The sequence below is a fragment of the Choloepus didactylus genome, chromosome Y, assembly GCF_015220235.1.
Source record: "Choloepus didactylus isolate mChoDid1 chromosome Y, mChoDid1.pri, whole genome shotgun sequence".
NCBI classification, from domain to species: Eukaryota; Metazoa; Chordata; class Mammalia; order Pilosa; family Megalonychidae; genus Choloepus; species Choloepus didactylus.
Genome location: NC_051335.1, coordinates 32,294,441 through 32,310,235, shown reverse-complemented (window position 1 = coordinate 32,310,235; position 15,795 = coordinate 32,294,441). Strand labels below are relative to the sequence as shown.

Sequence of the window (15,795 nt, the reverse complement as noted above, 5' to 3'; positions counted from 1 at the left end):
CTTTCAATCATCTTCAATGGCTGTTTTCTAAAAGCTGAGGAAAACATAAAGCAGTGACTTATTAAGTAAGGGCAAATTGGTACCATGTTAAGAGGTGGTGGCAGGATGAAAATTAAGCTGCAGCTCAAGGATGTTCTCCAAACATTTGGGTTCTTATGGAACAAGAGTAATAAACCATGATTTGATCCTTTCCTTGGTGGGCAAAATAAAGGCATGCCAGTGAAGGCAGAAACTAATGCCATTCATCCCCTTTCAAATTCCCTAGTTAATTCATTATCGGAAGTTTAATTTCTCAAAACTAAGAGCTACTTAGTAAAATTAATAAATACACAAACTCATACTTGAATGCTGCTGATGTTTATTGATATCAATTACAAATCAAGCAAGACTAAAAGTTGTTATTTAATAGGAACAAATATTGGTGATGTTTGCTTCCCAAAGAGGGTATAGACTCAGATCATGAGACCTAAGGTAAAATAAAGACTGGATTGTCAAGAATCAAACAATGGCTAAATTTTACCTATTAATATAAAAATGCTAAAGGCAAATGAGACATTTCAAAATATTCTTTATGCTAAGCTCATATAAGCAAACAGAAAAACCCAAAACTAATTCTAAAACTTTAGGACATAGTATACAGATGTAACATGTCTATTTAGATTTATGCATCAGCAAAAATTTGTTATATCCTTTACTGTACTTGTACTACATTCACATGCTTGTTGCTTCTACACTACACAAACTCACAGTTTACCACCAACAATGCAACCTAACTAAATTTGAACAAGACTTCAAACTGCCTCTGCTCCACTCAAATTAAGAAATTCAATCTGGGATTAACAAGATTTTTTGATTTTAGATCCAGTTCTCTTATTTGCTCTCGTGCCATACCTAAGTCCTCACTTGACATTTCTAGTCTGCAATGGCAATGTATATCACCTCCCTCATCTTTTTCTTAAAATTAATTTGTAGAAACTGCATAAACAATGAAATTGTACTTCAAATTCTGAACCTGCCATCAGATTCCTGCTTTGACGCAAAACGAACTCCTCTGCAATGAACCTCACCAGCACAGCGACCCCCTTCTTTCTATCCTTTTGCCCTGAAGGCACTTCTGGATTGCTTAATAGTGCTCTTTGGCTGCCTAGACAGTCAGGACACCTAAGGCCATTTAGACTTATCACTCCTCTCCACCCTCTTTTCTATGGCTAATACCACTTTCCTGCTTCTTCTCTATTGCCGGATCTGCAGATTTGGTGCTGTCATCCGGGGGACAGAGTCAATTTCGGCTTCGAGCTCCTGGTTGGTAAAGTTGCATTGCTGGATGATCCTAAAGTAAAATGAAATATGTTAATATTACAACATCGCCACTAGGCTTTTTTACATGGGATCTTCAGAGTCGTATGCTTTGTATTAAGATATACCCTAAACAATTCATACAAGACCAAAAATGTGAGGGTATGGTATATGATAGCATTGATGGTTAATTTGGCTTTCAACTGCCTGCCTTCCTCTCCTGTACCTCCAAAGAAAAGCAACCATTTCATAATGGCACACTTAATCTGAACCAGTAAGGACTTGGTAGAATGATTAGAATACAAAAAATTAAAAGCGACTGGAACTGTCTACAAAAAAAGACTAGGTTAAGGCAGTACCCATTTGTTGAAGCTCATTTGGGGATGCCATATACTTCTGTTACTTAGTCAAATATGCAGCATGTTCTTAGGAAGATAACTTTGTCACACCTATCATTTGTGTATATATTTTTTGAACTTTTTAAAAACAGTTTAATTTTGGAAAGTGTTTCAAGTTTGTTTCAGATTAAGTGAACCATTTTATATGCCTACGGTAAATATTTGAGAAATCTGCTTAATTTTCTTAACCATTTCAAAATGAAATCAATCAGCTTGAAATTTTTTACTTAGAAACCACAGCCATCACTTATCTCGCCTCCCTCCCATCAATATTTTGACTTTAAAATGCACCACTACATACAAAAAAATTTAGGAGTAAAAACAATAATAAAGAATGCAAACTCTTAAATGGAGAACTACCTGTGTTTAGACCCCATGTAACTTGCCACAACAACATGATTTGCTTTTTTAAATTCAGGTATGACAATGTCATAACCCAGCTTGAGACTTTTTGGTGGCACTCTGGATCTCTGATTCATAAATAAGTCTCAATAAATTCAAGTAATATATTTTTTTATGACAATATGATCCTGGAAAACTTTATTGCATAGGCCTTTTTTAGAATTCAACAAAAAATAGCATGAGCCTTCCTTATCCTTTCTTCTTGATTTATGAAAATTATCCTTAAAGCATAACCTAGCAAACTATTTCATTATTTTCAAAAGCTGAAATGTTAAAACAGAGGAGAATCGTGCACAGTATTTAAAGAAACCGATTATGGGGCTCCCACTGTGAAAGACAGGACAATGTGAATACCAACGAGGACAATAACTTCAACAAATTGGACCATACCAAGTATTTCTAAATCCATGAGTTCTTAAAGACTAACACAAAACAAAACAAAACAAACCTCACTGATAACCTTTACAAGTGCTGGGATACCAACATCACTCCGAACACTAGTAAATAAAGGGATAGAATCAAGCATTTATCTTGCCTTTCTTGTACATATTATATTTTAGGCTAACTGAATAGTTGATGAGGGAAAAATTCTTCTTAAAGAAGAGACCATCAGCTAATAAATGCAGAAGGAAAGGCAGAATTTGAATTATCACCATTTTGCAACCCCTAAAGAAATAATGAATCTAAGCAAAATCATTAGCAGTGCTGATAAAAATTTTTATAATAGATCAGGCTTACACTACCTGAACCTACTGATGAATTATTTTTTAACATTTAATTTTGAAAACTTTTAATCTATAGAAATGTTGCAAAAATGGTACAATGATTACCCGCATATATACTTTTCCAAGATTCATCATTTGTTAACATTTTGCCACATTTGCTGTCTAATGTACACCACACACATTTTTTTTGCAGAACCATTTGAGTAAGTTGCAGACATCGTAACACATTCACCCCTACATACTTCAACTTGTACCTCCTAAAATTAAGGATATAACCACTATACAATTACTAATGATCAAAAACAAAAAAGGAATCCCAGATATTATATGCTTCCTGATGTGAGATAAGAAGTGTAGAGCAGCACCTATGAAATATTCTTTCCAAAAAGTTGAATCTGAAAATATTCCAGCCTCTAGATCAGGGGCCACCTGTTTTGTAAACAAACACGGGTTGGTACACAGCTATTTTCATTCTTTTATGTATTGCCTATGGCTGCTTTTGTGCAGAGTTGAGTTGTTGTGACAGAGACATGGCCCACAAAGCCCAAAATATTTATGATCTAGCCCTTTACAGAGAAAGTTTGCTAACCCCTGTCCTAGACATAACTACCAGTTTTAAAGGAAACACAGAAGATAGAGGAACACGTTAGATGATGTCACAGGGATATAATTAGCCAATCCAGAAGGTAAGAAGCTCTACAGTTGACTTCTGCAACAAATAAATGGTAGGAAGACCAAAGGAGGGAGAATTATTTAGAATAAAATAGACTTAAGAAACATTTCAAGAAATATAATTTGTGGACCTTGTTTAGATCCTATAAAAAAGACATTAATGAGACAATTGGTAAAATATGACACCAACTAGATAGGATATTAAGAAATTATTGTAAACTTTTGGTGTTAAAATGCTACTAGGGTTATATTATTAAGAAATAAAGAGTCTTCATCTCTAATATTGAAGTATCTAAAGAAGAAACTATATTTAGGATTTGCTTTAAAATAATTCAGTGGAGGTAGGGGTTGGGCAGAGTAGAAACAAGGTTAGCCAGAGATGATAAGGGCTGCAGTTGGGCAAAGGGATATGGGGGGGGGGGGGGTTGTTACACTATTCTCCATTTGCTCTATTTTTATGTATGTTTGAAATTTCCACAGTAAGTTAAAAAAGAACCCAGCCCAAACTGAAAGAAGGTAGATAACGGTTCCTCTGAAAATTCTACAGTGAACAATGAATTACCCTTGCCTTTACACTTGCAAGAAAAGAAAAAAGATCTTCATGAAAATAAACAAGTTTGATGAAAAGCAGCACCTTGTTTCTTATGCCTCTCTTAACCACTTCCTCTTTCTTTTCAATTTTTTCTGAGTTGCCTATCGATTCTGTACTTTCATTATTCTTTCCTTTATCCCTAAGTGCTTCTTTTTCTTTTTTCATTTCTTCTTCTTTTCTTTTAAAAGCCTTCTCTTTCTCATAGCGCTCCTTCTGCCTCCAGCACTCTTCTTGTCGTTTCAGTTTCTCCCTCTCCCGAAGTATGCGCTCTTGATCTCGTTCATAATTCCTTTCCCTCTCCCTGTAGTCTCTGCCACTCTCATCTTCAGGTCTGCATGAAAAACAAATCTGAGAATGAGCCCTCAAAGACTTTGTAATCACCAATGCTGGAACTCTGTAAATCTGAGATGGCCACTGCAACGAGGCTGCACTTTGGGGTGGGGTGAAAACTACAGATCATTCATCCAGATTGAGATACTAAAATATATTAGATACTCCTCATTCCCCTGCCCCTAATAAATAGTTTATCTTAATTCAGGTATAAGTCCAGGACATAGCAGCAAAACTAGTATCTAGAAACATGTCTAAATCAAATGTATCAAAGAACCTTTTCCACTACTAACCTCTTTGGCTTTTCATCTTTAAGTTCACCATCAGAACGTTTGACCAATGTACAGCTTTGCCCACTGGCTCTTTCATCATTCAGATTCTCCTTTTCCAGTTTCTTGGCTTTTTCTCTTTTGTCCAATTCTTTTTCATCTCCTTTCTCTGGCTTCTTGAGCAGCTTTAAAGAGAACAAGTTTATTTTTATTTTGAAGAGCGAGACATGGTCGTCCTTTTCTATTAAGATCTACCACATCTGTAGGTATTAAATTTTTAGGCTAACAACTAGCACCAAGAGTAGTAATTTACTAAAAGGATGCCAATTTATGTGAAAGTGTTATCCACTCAAATAGAGTGGTTTAATCACTTTGTGGCAATAGGATCAAGACTCTGGCTTTAAATGGGTCAACCTTTAAGTAAACCAATACACACTTCCGAGTGTGTCTTCTGTAGCAAATCAGCATGTCAATACAATTCGATATGAGCATATACCACACATTTAAAATGCTAGGCAGGTCACTACTGTTGGATTATGTTTATTTAGAACATGGAATGACAAATACCTTGGTCTCTAAAGGAGTGATCCATTGCAGAAATAATTTTGCCTTGAGCCTGAGAATAACGTATTTTCCTTATGATGGTATAATCGTATTACCATTAGAGATGAATAGCAAGAATTATTTGCCATTTATGGAAAAATCCAAATGCCTTACAAAACAGAAAGGTTAAGTTCCATCTCCACCGAGTAGGAATTGTGTGCTCAATGTGTGTGTGTGTGTATTTAAAAATAAATTTATTTGAAAACACCATTCTAAAAAGTTCAAATTGCTAAAAAAGACAGCTTCTTTCTCCCACCACTACTATATATCTTTCTAGAATACCCCCAAGTACTGGATATTCAGAGAAATTTTAGGCAAAAAAGAAGAATTTCAAGCCTCAGAATGAAGGCATCATACAAAGGTTCATCTCAGGACGAAGGCATCATACAAATCACCAAGCAAAAGGTAAAGCAGCACAAAAGATTTAAGCATGAAGTATTTAAGCAGACAGCCATTGCAAATGGTTAGTCCAAAAGAAACACTAAGAAGGCACCAGTGTAACAGAGTGAGGATACCATGTGCAGGTTTCATTATAATTATTCTTATTTCTCTAATGAACATCTTTAACAGAAACCAAGATGTTCATTACTCTAATAAGAACATTAATGAATGTCTCCAGCATGGCTGGCTCTACCTCCTGCCTTGCTGATACTTAGGGAGAGCAAATTAAGTCACTCGTGGTATAGAGGCAGAGAGATTGCTCAAAGGAATGAAGATGGGAACCACCTCCTCCCTGAGCCTGTTGTCACCAGTGATCCCTGTAGAGACTTGGAGAATCCTAATCACACAAATTGCTGAGTTTTCAGGAGGTGGAAGAGGGAGACCCTGCCACCATTTCTGTGAGAGCTTCTCTTTCCCCAAAGTACTAAGGAATCAATTCCAGGAACTTTGTTGGAGCAAGGGCTGCCCAAGCCATGCCCCCGGAGGGAAGCAGCGAGGTTGGGATCTTTCTACAGGTTTTCCTCTTCCTGAATGCAATGCATAAATCAGAATCTGCTGCTCACAAGTTCCCAGCTAGATGCAAGAAGATAATGTGGGAATCACATGAGAGGGAAAAGCACATAATGCAGATTATTCATCCCTAGTACTCCCATAAGGCAGTTACGAGAGGCATATAAGATGAGAAAGAGCTATTTAAGCAGAGTGGTCCTCTGGCTGTATATTGTTGCAGCTCCTGGGTAAACAGCAGAGCATGAGGAAGTCAGCAGGGCTTCCTTTTAAAGTAGGTGTGTAAATATCTCAGCTTTTAAGAAGACCTAAGTCAGTCTGAAGGGGTTTTCTACAGGTAACACTACCACCACCACCAAAAGGACTTATTTACTAAGACCTGTGTGTGTGACATGATACTAGGTGCTCTGTATCATGTGCTTGGTTCTTACATTTTTCTGAGTCACAGCTTGTAACAGAAACCTGTGTACCTGAAGACAGTGGAAAACAAACAGATGAAGCAACTTTATGTATAAAATCTGAAGGAAAAGCTGAATAAAACCCATAATTAATGCCAGCCAGCCCTAAGTCCTTATTTACTACTGATTGAGAGAACAGTAATTAAAAAATCAAACATTTTCAATGATAAAAATAATACAGATTTGTACTGAAGAAATGATCAGCATCATGTAACTACTTAATCCTTTTAAATATTCTTAAATTTAAAACATATTACTATTAGTATTGTAGGAAAGTATTTTTTTATTAGTTCACTTCCTCCCCCCAAAAAACAAAGACAAAAACAAAAAGACCTGTATTTACAACAACACAAGATACATGCATAGTTAAAGAAGTAGACACATGCAATTTTTCAGCAACATGCAGTCTGTCTAAATTACTTTCATACCTTAATCTTTGGTTCATCTTTTAATTTGTCCCTTTCTGGAACTCTGTCTATCTTCTTTAGTTTTTCTATATCTTTTCTTTTTTGTTTCTCCTCTTCTTTCCATTTTCTCCTCTCTTCTTCTCTTTGTCTTTTCCTTTCTAGTTCTCGCCTCCTTCTTTCTTCTCTCTTTTCTTCTCTCATTCTCTAGAAAGAAACATCAACACAAGCCTTCAAACAAAAAAATCACCACTAAAACCTTAACCAATCCCGAAGGCATAGTGGGCACCCACTAAACTGGATCCTCTTCTCTTCCTACTTTCTACAAGGTTGTATTTTACCTCCTTAATCCCCGTCCCATGCCATTCAGAATATTAAAGAGAATCAAGTCCAGGACCCACTAGTATGCGAGTCTCTTACTGCTGCCTTGGTATACTTCCAGAGGCTTTCAGAATATCAAGAGAATATCTCTAGGACAAGATAAGGACTCTCCAGATTTGCAGAGTGAATTTCTAGTCCAACAACCAGAGTGAAGGCAAAGGCCAGAGAATGAGACCAATGGGCCAAATCTTTAAAAGAATGACGGTAGAAAAAGCCATTTATCTTTCAGGACCCCAATGCTCCTAAAATGTTTACAGAATGTGAATGAATGAAATAAAAGTATGGAGAGAAACTATAACATCAGAAGGTTTACCTGCTTGTTCTTCAGGAAGCTCAAAAGTGGGGTTGTCTTTTTAGCTACATAAATGTAAACAGATTATTAATAATACTTATCAACCCTTCAAAAGGAATCTATTTTCTGACATTCCCTGCCACCTACCCAAGGTGGGAAAACTACACCCTTTAAACAGAAAATTCACAAGTGTTTTATCAGAAAGGGTTTTACAGTATTCCATTTCAATTGTGCAGATTTAAAATACTTTTTAAAAGGTGAAGAAATTCAAATTAAAATAGTAAAACAAAAATTTAAAAGAGTAATTCCCAGAGCTAGTGAGAATTAAGAGCAAAGGGCATTCTCTTGTTTTATGATTGGAGTATAAATTAGTTCAAATTTCTCTGGGAAGAAATTGGGGAGGAGGCTTAAAATATCTAATCCTTTTTATACCATAATTCCACTTCTGGGAATTTATTCTAAGGAAATGATCAAAGGCAGGCTTACACTATACAGCCATTAAAAATCAAGTTTTAGAAGAATATTTAATGGTATTTTTCAATATTCTGAAAAAAGTTGCCTAGATTTGAAGCTAGATTTTTCGGGGGTGAGGTGGGGTGGGGGTTGTAGCTAAATTTTTGAACATATGCTTCCTTAGGAAAAATTCCTAGAAGTAGAAAGCCTGGGTCAAAGATCATGCTCATGTTTAGAGCTGATACAATAGTGACAATCTACTATTACTACCAACATCCAAGCTAGGATTAATCAAGATTTCAATTTTGCAGAAAGTAATTTTATTTTTTTGCTATTTTCAGGCCCCAATATTTTTTTTAGGAATCTGAACTTCTTCTTAGTAGACAATAGCAATTTTTCTTCAAAGCTTAACAGTATCTAAAGGTCCTATACCAGTCTTCAAAATTTTTATACTTATGTTACATTTGTGTGGCACTCAGTAGGTCATAGAGAATTTTTTCCCATCTTAACAACCCATTCTCATAATCCTGTAAGGCAGATTTTATCATCTGCATTTTAAGGTAGAAGAAACGGAATCTCAAAGAAGTTAGTGACACCCCCAAGGTCACACAGCTAGAAAGTGATAGAAGTGGGAGCCAGACCTAGGTATTCTGACGAAAAAGCCATTGCCCTTAATTCCTTTTAATTACTTACCTATTAATTCTCTATTTTTTGCTTCTATTTCCTCTAGCAGTGTCTCTGGAGTAGATGTCATTTTCTCATTATCTGCAGCATAACTTTCCAAAAACTTTCTATACTCTGGATCTAAAGGGAAAGGAAACAGAAAATATAGCAGATTTTAAACAAAATAGGGAATATTATCTAGGATATTTACTTACCAAAGAAGATAATTTTCTACTTCATGAAAGATTGGAAAATACACCAAACCATATCCACACAAGACAGACTAAAGCTCTGCTGGTCACTTATTGTCAGAACTTCAATTACTGATACCCACTATGAGAGTCTGGTATAACACAGGTATCAGGGAAAGCGAGACATCACATGTTCTAACAGACCCACCAGGCGTGTCATATAATTTCCTTTTAAACATCACTGTTCCTACTAATCCAGAGTCACACTTACGGGAGAACTGAAAGATACAGCTACAAGATCTTCAGAGTATTATACATAGCATGTAAGCAATTCCTATAGGGTATATTTCACTTCAAATGAATTTGACATATGAAAACCAGGTGTCCATGTGATTGGGAAAGCCATATGGACCACATTCCCCTTTGTCTAGTTTATGGATGGATGAGTAGAAAAATGGGGGAAGGAAAACAAACAAACAAACAAACAAAGGCACCCAGTGTTCTTTTTGACTTTAATTGCTCTTTTTCACTTTAACTTTTATTCTTGTTACCTTTGTATGTGTGGTAATGAAGGTGTCCGGGATTGATTTTGGTGATGAATGCACAACTATGTAATGGTACTGTGAACAACTGAATGTATGCTTTGTTTTGTATGACTGCATGGTATATGAATATATCTCAATAAAATGAATTAAAAAAAAAAGAAAACCGGGTGTCTCTAGAAGATAAATTATGGGGAAGTCCTAGATGTGGTACTGAAGTGATGAAAATTCCTGGAGTTTTTCCTAGACACCTAAGATCAGAAAGGGTAACACATCTGAGTCATTATATTGCTTTTACTTGGAGTTTCTATGCACTGTTGAGCATATCACTTGATCCACAGTCTTCCAGATCTGAATATATGATATAATCAACAAGTGGCTGTGTGTTATTAGGTCTTTATTATGTTTTCTCTATAAAATACCAGTTATAGAAATGAATGACAGACATCGAACTAGATAATTCTAAAATATTAACCTGATATAAAATACTGGGACCAAGTTCTTCTCCAACATAACAAAAAAAATGGTTATAGAGATCTCAAAATCTGGAGACAGTTTATCTTAAATGGCAATTATTCCTGTTTTTCAGTTCCTGTGTTCCAGTTCAACCTAATTACTATGAGTATAGGTAACTCCATGGTCAAAGCTTAGAAATAGGATTGACCACTTCAGCTACTTTATATTAAGTTACTCAGACATGGAAATTTTTCCATCACAGCTCTCTATGATAAACCTTTCTATCTATATAAGGATAGTGGAATCTAAAAGTCAAATAAATAATCATGAAAATGGTAAGAGGTCTCAAGAAGCAGTTGCTATACTTTGAAACATTTGCTTTTTTCCATTGTCTTCTAATCAGTAGACCTTATGGTGATTTACTACTTATTAATTAATACTATATTACTTGATGATGGAGGAATGCAATGCTCCTAGCAAAAGAGAGTGGAAACCCTCTACAGGAAACCTATCTCCTTTCTAACAATTTAAAACACCTCCTTCAGCAAATAACATTCCTCGCTGACTTTATTCTTTTTTTTTTTTTTTTAATCATCATTTTATTGAGATATATTCACATACCACGCAGTCATATAAAACAAATTGTACTTTCGATTGTTTACAGTACCATTACATAGTTGTACATTCATCACCTAAATCAATCCCTGACACCTTCATTAGCACACACACAAAAATAACAAGAATAATAATTAGAGTGAAAAAGAGCAATTGAAGTAAAAAAGAACACTGGGTACCTTTGTCTGTTTGTTTGCTTCCCCTACTTTTCTACACATCCATCCATAAACTAGACAAAGTGGAGTTTGGTCCTTATGGCATTCCCAATCCCACTGGCTGACTTTATTCTGTATATTTTCTTATGTGAAATTTCAGGGTCTAACTAACCTCCACAACAGTAATATTAAAAAAAAACCATGGCAATAGCATTACATAACTATAGCTATAGTTGTACCATCATCAATAGTCCCAACTTTGATATCTCTTTTCTTAGTCTTCTTTTTTGCAGCTTTTTGAAAAGGGGCAAATTCTACTATCACAGGATATTCTTGACCTATTTAGAAAAAAGAAAGCAACACACTTGATATAACAAAGAAAATGTCAAATATGGATACAAGTGAGCCAACCCACCATTTTCTAGGCCCCCTTTGATGATACCTTCCAATAAGCATAAATTGCACTGGCACAACTATAGTCAACATGGTATCAGAGGAGCCCAAATGTCACACTGATAACAATGAAAAAATTGCAAGGAAAGGCAAATATTCATTTAAATTCAACTTCTAAAATGTGATATTTCTGATATGTGAAACAAAAATACAAACTAATTTTCAGTTAAAAAATACATCAGAAATGTCCAGAATACACACAGCTATAGAGACAGAAAGTAGATTTGTGGTTGTCTAGAGCTGGGGAAGGGGTAAGGAGAAAAGGGAGTAACAGCTACAGCATATGCGGTTTCCCTTGGGGGTTGATGAATGTGTTCTAAAATTAAGTTGTGATGGCTGCACAACTCTGAATATACTAAAAACCACTGAAATGTATACTTTAAAGGGGTGAATTTTATATGTGAATACCTCAATAAAGCTGTTATTTAAAATACATGTATCATTTCCCTACTGGAGAACAATGTCACACAAGGTATAAAATACTATCTTTAGATCATTGGCATATAGACATAAGCCAGAATGAAACAAGAATTGGCCAGAAGGCATCACAAAGCAGTCATGGAGAAAAGATGATTCTGGGAATCCTAGTGAATGTGGAATCTGATTAGGTTAATAACTGTGATATATTTGAGGAGAGATTAGAGACAAACCATACTGAAGCAGAGGGAAATTGTGAAGACAGGCTCAAAAAACAGAAGGGAGGACAGACCATGGAGGACCCTGAATACAAAGTTAAGGAGTTTTTTGTACTTTTTCTTATGACTGCTATCTTAAAATAAGTATTTTCAAATAAAAAGATTTTCATGGTAATATAATAGACTGAATTATACATAAATGGGGTAAAAATGGAAAATCCTACAAGTTTAGGGGCAATGACTATCCAAGCATTAGATGATGAAGACATAAACTGTGAAAGTGTTTGTAAGTCTAGATGAACAAGACATCAAAAAACAATGAATTGACAAGATTCACTGTTTATTTAAATGTAGGGAATAAAAAAAGGAGGAGAAAGTTAAACACAACTCAAATTTCCAGGCTAAGTGATTAGGAAATCATTGCTATATTCTGGAATAAAAAAGTAGGAATAAAGACAAAAAAGTAGGAATAAAGAAGTGGCTGATTTGGGGTATTAATACAAGTTGGCCAAACACAGTAGAAATCCTTAACTTTTACTGGCATATTTCCTGACAAAGATTGAATTTTTACCAACTTTGAAATAATTCTGAAAAAACCAAACCAAACCAAACAAAACGACACTCCATTCACCTAGGATTGCAGAGCCAAAAGAAAAGTGACCAGTGGCAGTTTAGACATTCTCTGGCTATACCCTGTAAGCAGCAGATTAAAAAAAAGAGAGTTAAGGTAAAAATGTTTCTTCCCTATAGACCGGATCCTCCTGGATAGAAAGAGGGATATCATCAAGTTCAACGTCTTAATTACATATAACTTAGTGAGACTGTTAAATGGTATTCTGACTGGGAACTGTTGGCCTAAGGGATTTGAATTAAATAATTAAATAAATGTTGGTCCCTGAAGCAAGAGGAGAAGTAAATATTTAAAACTTGTCTTACAAGTTTAGAGAGTTATTTATCAGTATTGCTGCTGAAACTAGTAAATAATCAAAATAACATTATCTAATCCAGGTCACAAGATTTGTCACATGAAGAGAAACTGGTGGCAATTTCAACCAGCTGATCAAACCACAGAAATAACAGGTCAAAAAAAATACTCAAGAGCTGTGAAAAGTGACATATCTATTTATAAGACTGCAATGAGTTTTTCATACATGTAAAACTTTTTGAATGTACCTTTTATCATCCAGGACTTTAGAAAAGTTATGAAGGCATTGAGGATACACTTTGATACACACATTTTCTTAAACAAAACACACAAGTGACAAAGAAACTTGCCTTCTAGTTCAGTTATAAGGACTCACCTTTATTGTCAAGGAATATGTATCCATCAAAGAGATCCCTGAACAAAATAATGTCCTCTTGGTTTTTAAAGTTGATGTATGCTCTGGCATACATATGAGGATACAGACTGCAGAGAGGAAAGCAATTGTGTAAATGTGCTGGTAGGTATCTGGCTGAATTACAAGTATACATGCATTAAATATAGAGAGGTTCAAAAATCAAATGGAAAATATTAGTAGAATCCAAAGAATAGAATAATCTTTTTTTACTGCCTCCCCCCCCCCTTTTTTTTTTACCTAGTATCATTAGAAAAAAACTCAAAATAATCATGCTCTGGCATAGGCTGAAGATGTTCCTGAAGCTGCTCCTTGGTCAAAGTGGGAGGTAATCCCCGAATCACCACCTTAAATAATGAATAAGGAAAATGAAATTAGTAAAAATCAATCCTGAAGGAATCATAGCCCCTGAGGAAAGATGGGCTTTAAAAGTCATTACTTATAAAAGCCCAGGAGAAAATATTTTCTGTAGCCTAAGGTCAGAATTAGTCAAATATAATAGTAACGTGGTTATAAAAAAAATTCCCACAAACGAGAATCACTTGGAATAAGGAAAATCTCAGAGTCTGCTCTTAACTCGAAGTCCCGCAGTATTCTAGGTTTGCGCACCATTTTTCTATCACCCATTTTTTCAACAGGTCTGACAGTAAATCAGTAAGCCAACCTGGTCTTTTGTGGGTGCCACAAATTCTTGATTTATTAATATCTCTCTCCCACATCCAGCACCTCCTAAAACAAAATCCTTCTTCATTCAAGCTCAATGAATTCACAACTCTAACGAGTACGAAAAATCCCGGAATAGGATGCTCCACATTCTCCTCACGCAGACCATTAATCTCCCCTATACGCTTCCCCAACTCGTCTCCATGAATATGGCTATCACAGGCTACGCCCACATCTGATGTTCCCCTCAGTATTTAATCACAACTGTCCCCAATACACTTTTTAATTCCCGACTCTCTTCACTGTTGCGCCCCGTCTCAACCCCTCATTACCAACTCACAGCTCTGACCTAAACCCTTCTCTTCCAGGGAGCCCCCTCTTTCCCTCACTCCCACCACGAGGCTCAGCCGGGAGGAGACCCCACCCCAACCCCACCCCATTTGGGGCAAGTGGATGAGGCAGGGTAGTGCGATTTTCATTTAGGTGACAAGGCAGAGGGAGACGAAGAGGGCACCCCCATTCCCAGCCATCACCCATGGGCGGCGGGGCGTTCCGCCCTCTCCCCGGCCAACAGCCGACAGAGCACCTTGCTCAATGCCTCTTTCTTCTCTTTATTGCGATCTACCTTGTCTTCCCCCTTGGCGCTGTCCCCTGAAGCTCCACCGCAGCTGCCTGTGGCCCCCGGGGGCGTCAGCAGGGTTACTCGCTTCTCCTTTGGCCTGTACTCCTTCTCTTCCTTCATGGCCATGGCTACGCTCTTCACAAAGGCTGCTTCGCCTGAACACCGTTACGCGCGGCACACTGTGAAGCCCGCCCAGCTCGCGTCAGAGCTCCGCCCCCTACAATGCCCCTAGTTACGAGCTCCACCGTCCGTCCGTTTGATTGAGCAGGGCCAAGACCTCGGCAGACTTCTTGCAACCGGCTTCCCTCCACAGAAGAGTTTTAACACCTGGTGCTTACTTCTCGCACGGTCCAATCCCGTTGCGTCCCAGACTTCCTCAAGGCCCTCTCCCTCTCACACCGTTGGCGGCATCGCCATCTTGAATAAAACAACGATTTCAGGAACTACAAGTCCCAGCGTACAAAGCAGTTACCCTTTCTAAACGAGAGTGCTGGTAGCCATAGATACTTTAGTGTACGTTAATTCGGTACTTCAGTCTTGAAGGTTCAACGTATTTCAGGCCAAAATACAGGTTCTGTGGGCTGCGCTTAGCCCTGTTTTCCTCAGATAAATCCATGTTACCCAAAATTTGCCTCGCTGGGGGAACAGCTTGTATTTTTTTGATATTCTTAAGTATTATTCTAGAAACTTAAGTAGTACTTTTCCTTTTATTGATTAGGATTCATAGCTGATTCCCAGTTAATAAATACAATATTCTGGTACATGAAGGATTTAATATGACCAAAATGTATGAGATTTGTTTTCAATAACTCGTTTAGTTAAAAGGATTCTATTATTGATCCCTCACGGAGGAAAAAATAAAGTAAAACCTAAATTGATGTAGAGGTAACCCTTCTCCCCACATAAAAAAGTCAATTATACATTATTCATAATAGCCCCAAACTGGAAAAAATCCAAATGTCCATCAAGTGATGAATGATTAAAAAAACAAAATGGTTCATCTGTATGAGGAAATACTACTCCGCGATAAAAATGAACTGATAACACGCATCATAATAGATGAATCTCAGCTAAGTATGCTGAGTAAAAAAATTCAGACACAAAGAGAGTACATGCTGAATGATTGCACTTATATGAAATTCTAAAGAAAGGCAAAATTGTAATGATAGAAACCAGATCAGTAATTGCCAGGGGCAAGGGGAAAGGGGATTAATTGCAAAGGAGCTTTTTGTAGTGATAG

At 36.6% G+C, this 15,795-nt stretch overlaps 1 protein-coding gene across 2 annotated transcripts; it reads right to left on the bottom strand.

Annotated features, from left to right (window-relative positions):
• Positions 1-1,279: 1,279 nt before the first annotated feature.
• LOC119524225 (regulator of nonsense transcripts 3B-like) lies at positions 1,280-14,675 on the bottom strand. 2 transcript variants are annotated; one of them, XM_037822872.1, is made up of 11 exons: positions 14,520-14,675; positions 13,511-13,617; positions 13,235-13,341; positions 11,085-11,183; positions 8,917-9,027; positions 7,792-7,835; positions 7,122-7,304; positions 6,667-6,705; positions 4,709-4,869; positions 4,128-4,416; positions 1,280-1,330 (listed from the first exon to the last, which is right to left on the bottom strand). In XM_037822872.1, the coding sequence occupies exons 1-11, from the start codon at positions 14,673-14,675 to the stop codon at positions 1,280-1,282; spliced, it is 1,347 nt and encodes a 448-aa protein (XP_037678800.1). The 2 variants fall into 2 exon arrangements, with proteins under 2 accessions (XP_037678800.1, XP_037678799.1); XM_037822871.1 differs by lacking the exon at positions 6,667-6,705.
• Between the last annotated feature and the right edge of the window lie 1,120 nt (positions 14,676-15,795).